At 29.5% G+C, this 9735-nt stretch overlaps 3 protein-coding genes across 3 annotated transcripts; 2 read left to right on the top strand and 1 right to left on the bottom strand.

The window, feature by feature from the left end:
* Nucleotides 1-539: 539 nt before the first annotated feature.
* HELRODRAFT_83641 (hypothetical protein) lies at nt 540-1334 on the top strand (the record flags this gene model as incomplete). The annotated part of the gene is made up of 3 exons (XM_009023634.1): nt 540-631; nt 808-919; nt 1233-1334. 3 exons carry the CDS (start codon nt 540-542, stop codon nt 1332-1334), a joined length of 306 nt encoding a protein of 101 aa, XP_009021882.1.
* Nucleotides 1335-1456: 122 nt separating this feature from the next.
* On the bottom strand, nt 1457-5110 carry HELRODRAFT_187263 (hypothetical protein). Its single transcript, XM_009023633.1, has 12 exons — nt 4984-5110; nt 4753-4854; nt 4560-4684; nt 4259-4388; nt 3903-4014; nt 3755-3837; nt 3600-3668; nt 3303-3378; nt 2699-2822; nt 2388-2549; nt 2155-2206; nt 1457-1844 (listed from the first exon to the last, which is right to left on the bottom strand). The coding sequence occupies exons 1-12, from the start codon at nt 5063-5065 to the stop codon at nt 1702-1704; spliced, it is 1260 nt and encodes a 419-aa protein (XP_009021881.1). The 5' UTR covers nt 5066-5110; the 3' UTR covers nt 1457-1701.
* Nucleotides 5111-5451: 341 nt separating this feature from the next.
* On the top strand, nt 5452-6517 carry HELRODRAFT_83468 (hypothetical protein; the record flags this gene model as incomplete). Its single annotated transcript, XM_009023632.1, has 4 exons — nt 5452-5598; nt 5706-5807; nt 6062-6108; nt 6340-6517. The coding sequence occupies 4 exons, from the start codon at nt 5452-5454 to the stop codon at nt 6515-6517; spliced, it is 474 nt and encodes a 157-aa protein (XP_009021880.1).
* Nucleotides 6518-9735: the final 3218 nt, after the last annotated feature.

Genomic DNA, 9735 nt, shown 5'->3' with positions numbered 1-9735 from the left:
GTGCGTGTGTATGTTTGTGTGTACGTGTGTGCGTGCGTGTGTGTGTGTGCAGACAACAGTGCCAACGGCATTAACATTTTTTTTGAGTGACATGCTCCATTTTAGCATAACGTCAGGGCCGATCATTTTTGAAAGCCTTAAGAAAAGTTGATGCCGACGATGAAGATGAGGACGACGATCATGGGTGACATGGTATTATCATCACCATCACGTAAATTTCATTCCAAAATTTCAGACATTAATTCTCAATAAATTAATGACTCTACTAATCACAGTCAAGGTTCATCAACTATTCACCCAGCCAATCAGAAATTATCAAACTTTCGGGTTATCTTTGTCATCTTCACCTCCATCCTTTTCATCTTCGTCATTTTCATCTTCTTTATCTTCATCCTCTTCATCTTCCCCCCTTTTTTTAGTAACATTCTACCCTTCAACTCTGTTGACCATTAAGTTTGATCGATTCACTTTTAATTGAGTAAAAGTTAACTTAAAAGCAAAAATTGGAAAATTTTTTATATTTAAAATTCCCCTGAAGAATGGAAAAAAATACATTTTTTTGTTTTTTCTGTAAGGTTTCCGTTAAATTTGATTATTTTGGCAAAGATCCGTCATTTTTTAAAAATATAAAGTTAGGTTTTAAGTGTTTTAATGAATTAAATGTGAAGGCTTTGTGAATTTACCAATTAATTTAAAATTGTATTTTAAATGAAGTTTAAACAACATATGGATAATTTCATAGACATAATTTTTCAACTATATTTTGTTTAATTTAAATTATTTTAAAATAACTTTTTCATCACCAAGTGTGAAAGAAGATGTCTACATAATGAGAGATCCATTCACTAATGAAAGAAACTCCTACATCATTCTAGGATCACATTGCTCTTCATGTCAAAAAGTCGTCTGCGTTTCAACAGTAATTACAGCTGAAAATTATTTTAAAAGTTCTTAAATTTTCATTTGGCCAAAATGGGATGAGCTGTAGACATCTTTTAAGTTAAAAGTTTTAACAAAGTTGTACAGTTCAATAGTCTTTTTTTAATCTGTTACTGTTATTTAACTCACCCCTGCTAATTTTTTTAATTACCAAAACACACACACACCCAGATTTATATATACATATAAATAAACTTATTTACATGTCTACCAATAATTATTACTATAAAATTGATGTTCATATATTTCAGTGTGAAACATGTATGCATGATTTGTAATATTTGTATTTGTAGGACTGCAGTTTATTTTATTGCCAGAGATATTGCCTACCATGTTCACTAGAAAACTTTGATGTTTTCCCCAAAGAAATTCAAGTACTGTTTTTATTATACTAATACTAATAGCAATAGTATTTTTAGTATATAATATAATATAATGTTTTAATAATGTTAATAGGTGAAACAATTTCTTCACTCTTATTTCAACAGGCAGATATTGAAAAAAGAAAAAGTTGATGTAGATCTCACTCCACCTTTTACATTTATTATTATTCCTATTATTCATTGAATTATTATTACAAAATAGCAATAGCTTACTTTTATTACTAACTATAGTTCAAAACTTCAAAAAACTCAAAACAAAGAAAATAAATAGATGAGAGCTTCGCCTAAACTTTGTTCACATCCATTTTTTTGTCTTAAAGAATCAGTTTCGACAATCAGACACTAGTTTTATTTAAATTTTATGCTAATTTATGTAAATTTATGTCAGCTTCTTGGCTTTGTTGTACAGGGAGTCAACGACTTTGCCCATACTTTGGATAGTTTCTAAGACTGTCTCATACGTTTTGTCAGTTGAAGTTTCATCGAAGATTATCAAGACACCTGACCCTTGATCCAATATACCTATTTAATTATGAAATTATGATAAATAAATGATAATTATGGCGAAATTCAAATGAATAAATTTAAAAAAATAGTAAATTGTTTTAAATCTACATAGCTAATAACCTATAGATGTTATTTGGTATACATTCTAAGAGTTTAAACTCGCTGCAAATAAAGACATGCATGATTAAATTTTCGAAAATCATATTATGTTGAATTCAAATTTCAAGATTTGCATGAATAAATCTAGAAATATCAGAGAAATACCTGAAATACAATTATGTTTTCATCTTACAAAGATTGTAAATTTTGTAACATCACAACCTACCATTGAACTTCTTGTCAAGAATCATTTGAGAAAGTTTATTCTCAACAACATCCTAGAAATTATTACAAATTATTATATTCTCAGGTAATTATGACATTTACGATTAATTATAAGCTAAGGTAAAGATGTATAGCACGCAAACACGCACATACACACACACATACATAAACATTTACATACAAACAACACACACACACACACACACACAAGAAAAGAAAGATACATTACAATACCATGTTTAAGTTGATGAGTTTAGCAACATGTTCGACTTGCACCCTTGAGAAAGGTTCTATAATTCGGCATAGATTCTGCTCCAGAAGACTGTCATACAAAGAATCAAGATGTGCCCTGATTATCGGATCATTCTCTAATTGTTCTTTGTATTTCACTGTCGTCTGCCGGTTAATTATTGCACTAATGTTATTAAATTATAAAATAAAACTTTTATTCTTTCTACTAACTAATTTAAAATAATATTCCCTAATCAAAAAAAATAAACTGAAAAAAAACTGAAAAATATACGTTTCCCGATCACGGTATATACCTCGTTAAAGTCGGCCAGTGACCTCTTGTGGCTAGCCTGTGCAATAAACTTCATGGCCTCAACTTCTGGGCCGGTGTACTTCAGGGCAAGTTTGCCACTAACGATCGAATGTACTTCATCAGAACTGTTCATTTTTTATGTATGTATGTATGTTCATTTTGTATGTATGTATGTTTATTTTGTATGTGTGTATGTATGAATGTTCATTTTATATGTTATATGTATGTTCATTTTGTATGTATGTTCATTTTGTATGTATGTTCATTTTGTATGTATGTTCATTTTGTATGTATGTTCATTTTGTATGTATGTATGTATGGGTGGTTTGTATGTATATATGTATGTATATATGCATGTATGTATGTATGTATGTATGTATGTATGTATGTATGTATGTATGTATGTATGTATGTATGTATGTATGAATGTATGTATGTATGCTTACCCATTCAAATGTTTGTGCATGAAAAAGTGCATACAGATTTAAATAACTGATTGCCTATGCAGGAGTGTACGTATGTATTATATGTTCATGCGTTTGTACATTTACATGTATGCACTCATATACAAATAAATAAATTGATTGAGTAATTAATTAGCCAACCTGTGTAGCATAATTTTGCTCAAGAGCATATACTTCAAGGCAGTTACTGCTTTTGGGCTGTCTATAGAATCATATCCTAGTAATACAAAGTTACATTAGCCAAAATTATGAAAAATAAATAATTTTAAAAACTAATTATTAATAACATATAAAAATAATGGATGCCCTGCAAGGAGTTTCATTGAAATGTGAAACTGTGCAACATATAAACTTGTAATAATAACATAATAATAATTATAAATAATAAAAAATCATAATTATTGATCATAATTTTTAATATTTTTTCAAGCAAATCACCTTCAAAAGCCTCATAGAAGTATGAATAGGCAGTCTTAAAATCCCTCTCATCAGCAGCATGCAGTATGCCTTCGATTATTATAAACAATTATAACCATAATAATTATGAACAATTATAACCATAATTTATCTTAATATATTATATTATAAATTACCAGATTGTGTGTCCAGGGCAGCCTGTAATTTGGGGGGGCAGTAAATACCATTGGCTGTGGTGCGAGCTGAGGTCAAGGCTGCTCTAAAGGTCATGAATATTAATGAGGTTATGAATAATTATGATAATAATTATAATATTTTAATTACCTGGCTCTGGGGAGGTTACTCAATGCATGGTATGTCTTACTTTCCAGAAGCTGAACTTCAACCAGCAGTGCTTTGTCATCTAGTTTCTTCAATTCTTTTAATAAAGAGGATCCTGTGAATGATTAGTGAAATGGTTGGTTGATTGAAAGAGTGAAAGATTTATTGATTGGTTGGTTAGTTAGTTAGTTGATTGGTTGATTGTTTGTTTGTTTAACCAATTGGCTGACAGAATTTTAGTGAAAGGAAATTTAAATATACACATAAAAACCAGCTGCACATACTTCAAATTCAAGTGCAAAAACACAAATACACAAGATACAAAAATACCAATACAAAAAATACCGAAACAAAAATACCTAATTGCAAAGCATCCTCATATCTCTTAACATCGAAATACAATGATACAAGTCTGGCTTCTAGAGCCTGCCTCAAAAATGTCCTGTTTTCCTGTTTCGCCCACTCAATACATTCTTGGCACAGTTCAACCTGATGAGAAAAAATATATGATTAAACTAACTAAGAGTCAATTAATCTTAATAATTAATAATTCTTATAAATTAATTATAAAGAAAATGATTATGAAATATGATTGTTTAGTTAGTAATTGGTTGTTTGCTTGAATGACTAATTGGGTGATTAATAGGCTGAATGAATGACCTCTTTTCCAGTGCCGGCCTCCATATCCAAAAACTTGTCCACTAGATTACGAACCAGCTTTGCTGCTTTTGCCTTACTGACCAGGGCCAAAAATGGCCTGGTGAACTTTATCATAGACCATAATTCTGTGATTAAGAAAATTTGTAACAATGACACCAATAATAATAATAATAAGAATAACAAAAATATTAACCATCTGCCTTTCCACTTTTGGCAAAAAGATCTCCCAATTCAATGATTGCCTGCTCTTTTATTTTTATCACATCATCGTTCGGATCATTAATATCTCTTTTAACTTTAATAAAATTTTTGTAAAAAATGTAAAATAAATTTAACGAAATTTACTAAATTTCATTTAAATTAAATTTAAAAAAGACGAAAATGACTAAGCAAGAGTCAGGAAACGGTAAAGCACGTAACGTACCAATATTTCCTAATAATTCCATCGCTTGAGTTTTTTGCGTTTCTTTGATCGCGAGGGCATTTTCTAATTCAGCGGCTGTCATTTTTTCACTAATTTCAAATAATCAGGACAAAAACGAAAAAAAAAAATCTTTAAATGGAATCTACTTTTCAAAACTGTTCAAGCATAGACCATACCGGACTGTTGTAAATAACACAAAATAGATAATAATCGTCAAATAAATAGTAATTTTTTTGTTTAAAATATGATATATAAAATATTTTGTTAAAAAATTTATTTTTAATTTAATTTTGTTACGTTTAACTATAATTATTTAATTAAAATTGTTGAAAGATCAACAGAAAATGAAGCTATCTTGACAACCTTTTTAAGTCTTTATCTTGTCTGTGGTTGCCACCATGGTTGCTCTAAATTCGCTCACTGTTTACTAACACTCAAAATTTATATGTTGAAAAATTGTAATTTAAAATGTTTTTTACTTATTTGTTAGTGTGTTTTTTAATAACGCTTTGTTTGCTCTCGACGATTTCGGCTTGGGACTCAGACGATTTATCCTTATTTGACATTGTTGAGGATGTGAACAGAAATTTTTATGAATTCTTGGAAGTTGACCAGGTAAATTTCTAAAATAAATAAAAATTATCTTGTCAGTCAATTATTCATTTTATTCATTCACTCATTCATTTCATATTCAATTAATCAATGATTTTTGTTCATTTCAGTCAGCTTCTCAAACTGAAATAAGGAGAGCATATAGAAAAGTCTCACTCCAACTACATCCAGATAAGAATAAGGACCCCGACGCAGAAAACCAATTCAGAAAAGTAAATCTAGGCTAAATAATATTTATAATAATTATTATATTATTAACAATAATGTTTATAATATTACTTTAAATTAAACTTGTTCATTTAAATTTAAAATATTTTAATACTAATTATTTGTGAAAATTTAGTTAAAATGCTTCAATTTATTGAATTGTTAATGTTGTTTACTGCTGTCTTTATAATAATAAATTGTATTAATTAATTAATTAATTAATTAATTAATTAATTATTAAAAAAATAATAATTTTAAGCTTGTGGCTGCCTATGAAGTTTTGAAAGATGAAAAAATGAGACTCAAGTAAGTAAATTCATTTTATATTAAATAATGAATGAATGAATTTATTAGTTAATTAAATTTTTTAATATTTATTATTATAAATTTATATTCTGTATTTTTTCATGTCCAAAATATCATAATCCGTTATGTCATATCAGTTTTATGTTACACCAATCCCAATGTTATATCAGTTTGTCTTAATGCTTCAATTTCAAAAATTTTTATATCTTTTCCTAATTTCGACAATGACAGGTACAATGACATATTAGTGAACGGCCTGCCAGACTGGAGACAGCCTGTTTATTATTACAGGCGGGTTAGAAAAATGGGCCTGGTCGAGTTATCGATCCTCATGTCAATCATACTAACGGTAGGACATTTTCTGGTCATCTGGTCTATGTACCTGGAGAGGAAGTTCGAATTGGTTTGAAGTTTTTTTTCAAATTTTCTATCATCATCATCATCATTATTATCATTACTATTACCATTATTATTATTATTATCATCATCAGCGTCGTCATCAGCATCGTCATCATTATTACAAACTAGCATCATAATCTATTATATATTTAGAGATACTGATTTTTGATTTAGTCTTCGAATTTCAACTGGAAAGTTTTTTTAATTTGTTTTATGTTTTGTTTGAGATACATTCTAGTTTAAAATTTTTCATTTGAATTATTATAAAAGTCAACTTTCTTTGTTTATTATTTTCATCCTCGTCTAGGAAGAGATATTTAGATCCAAAAAGAAGAAAGATAAGAAAGCAAGAAAGCAAAGAAATGCAAATGATGACCACAATGATTTGATAATTCTTCCCACCGAAGTTGAGCATTTAATTGTAAAGCCACAACTCATAGATCTCCTGCCATTTTTATTCCTCAAAGCTGTTTGGAATCTTTTTAAAAATCTTCCATATTTTGCCTCTCTGATCGTCGAGATTGTTAAAAATTCCAGATGGTTCTCTAAAGCACAGACGGATGAATATGACTGTGATGTTGGAGATGATGATGATGGCGATGGTGAGCGTATATTTATATTTTATTATTATAGTTTATCATTACAATTTATAATTATAGTTTATAATTATTATTTTATTTTATAATTTTACATTTATTAATTTCATGAAAGTGACTCCATAATTGTTTTGAATGTTTTCAGAAAAATTTAAGCAAAAGAGGCCACCTAGACAGACAAGTCAGTTTACTTATGAGCTGGCAGAGCCATCCGGGGATGTCCTTAATTATACAAAATTATCAAATAATAATTGTGAAGAACGTAATTTTGATGATAATGGAGAAAATTATGATGGTGGTAGTGTGAGTCACGGGAATGTTACTTCTTTGGAGTCAAATGACAAAAATGTTTCTGATGTTTTTTTTTATTTTTGCAATTTTGATGTCTTTGTTGGGGAATTTTGTCATTTTTATTTGTTTTACTTTTTTTTACTCATGTTTACCTACTTTTTCGAATCTCAATCAAAAATCATAAATAACTTTGTTTTATTTTTCTCCTCTGAAAGTCTGAATGGTCCGACCTTGACATTGAGATGCTAGTGAAGGGGATTGCAAAATTCCCTGGCGGCACTGTGGACAGGTGGGAGAAAATTTCCGCCTTTGTTGGCCGCCCTGTAAAAGAGGTCTTCCATACTTTTTTGTTTTATAAGTTTTTCCTTTTTGTTTTTATGTGACTCTTTGTTCATTTTTATGTTTTTTTTTTTCAAATTTTTTTTAAAACAGCTGTGTTATATTTCAAGAAACTTTCATTGCAACTATTGCTACTGCTAATACTACTCACATCAACATTAACGACATAAACATTAATTATGATCAAATATATATATATATATATAGTTATAATAAGGCTGAAATTATTGGAAACTCAAAGGTAACGTCCATGAGTAAGAAACTGAGACCAAGCAGTCAACCGGCTATGTCCGAAATGAATAACAAAATAATAACGAAGCGAGTCATTGAACAGCAGCTGCTGCAAAATGTCGAATTGACCGTCGTTGATAATGATAATGATGATGGCGGTGGATCTAATGACCGAACGACTACGACATCATCAACAACAACATCAACGTCAACAACAACAACGACAACGTCTTCAAAGACAGTAAATTCGAACCATAAAAGTATTATTAACACAGGTACTGCAAAGAGGCCAACAGAAGCTTGTAGCAAAAACGTTGATAGAACGTTAATGATTGCAAGACAACAACAACAACAATCTAACACCCCAACAACAACATCATCATTACAACAACAACAACAAGCTAACGCAACAACAACATCAATACAACAACAACAAACCAACACAACAACGACATCTTCGATATGGAACCAGCAACAGCAAAAACAGTTGGAGCTTGCTATGGTTCAAATCTCAAAAGACGCACCTGATAGGTGGAGCAGAATAGCTGAATTAGTCCCCGAGAAAACAAAAGTATTACTGCTACTACCACTACTACTGCCACTACTACTTCTACTATCACTACTACTACTGCTGCTGCTGCTGCTACTGCTACAACTACTATTATCATAATTTCTTTCTTGCTTCTAATTTATTCAAGCACCATTAATAATTAACTTTCACAGCTTGGATTGCTGTTACTTTCTGCTTTTGTCGGTGCTGTTGTTTTTCATACTTTATTATTATTTTCATTGTTCCTATTTCTTCTTCTTATTAGTATTATTATTAAATTATGATGGTTATTATAATTATTATTATTCTAATTTATTACAACAGGATGAATGTCTCCAGCGAGTAAAGTATCTTGCTGAGCTTGTCAAGAAGAGAAAACAACAACAACAACAACCTGAATAAATCTCAGACACACACACACATATATGCACACACACGCACATATATTATTAATGTTAATGAAATTTCTTTTTCTTATTATTATTATCATGATGTATATTGTATATATAGAGCAGGGGTGGGCAAACATTTTGCTGTGAGGGCCGCATTGAGAACTATTTAACCCTTTGAAGGGCCGCATATGTACTTAAATAGAAAATTTTTTCGACCCGGGGGAGAATTTTTTAAGATTTGTGGCCAAAGGTGGTTTTTTTTTGGCAAACAAGGTCTAGTTTGCCGACCCATGATATGGAAGCATTATTTTAAAATGGATATATATAAATGAATACAAATTTCGGCGTTTGATCGGTTTTATTTGGGAAAATTAGTTGCACATATATATATATATATATATATATATATATATATATTAAAAAATTAATATATTAATAATTAATTAATTATATAATTATTTATATTTTCAAATATAAATTAATAATATATATATATATATATTAAAAAATTAATACTGCACATTTTTGGAACCAATGTAAGTACCTATGGAAGAATGTGGTGAGTACGAATGTATGATTTATTTATTAAATCGATCTCTTGATTGATTGGATGAATGATCTGATAGATTGATTGTAGGATTGATTGGATAAATGATTCGATGGATTGATTGAAGGATTGTAGGAATGATTGGATAAATTGATTGAAGGGACGATTGAAAGAATGGTCTGATTGATTATTGATTGTAAGAATGAATGATTTGATAGATTGATTGTAAGAATGATTGAACGAATGATTTGATTGATAGATTGATTGACTGTATGAATGATT

This window comes from Helobdella robusta, assembly GCF_000326865.2.
Source record: "Helobdella robusta unplaced genomic scaffold HELROscaffold_37, whole genome shotgun sequence".
In the NCBI taxonomy this organism is placed as follows: domain Eukaryota; kingdom Metazoa; phylum Annelida; class Clitellata; order Rhynchobdellida; family Glossiphoniidae; genus Helobdella; species Helobdella robusta.
Note: the sequence above shows the minus strand (reverse complement) of the source record. Positions and strands in the feature narration are given on the sequence as shown.

Excerpts from the sequence above, each read along its gene's own strand:
- HELRODRAFT_187263 (XM_009023633.1), bottom strand. The coding sequence starts at position 5,065 with ATGACAGCCGCTGAATTAGAAAATGCCCTCGCGATCAAAGAAACGCAA. Across the intron at positions 4,389-4,559 it reads AGGCCGGCACTGGAAAAGAG|GTTGAACTGTGCCAAGAATG; the intron begins GTCATTCATTCA and ends TTTTCTCATCAG. Across the intron at positions 3,669-3,754 it reads TGCCCTGGACACACAATCTG|GCATACTGCATGCTGCTGAT; the intron begins GTAATTTATAAT and ends TAATAATCGAAG.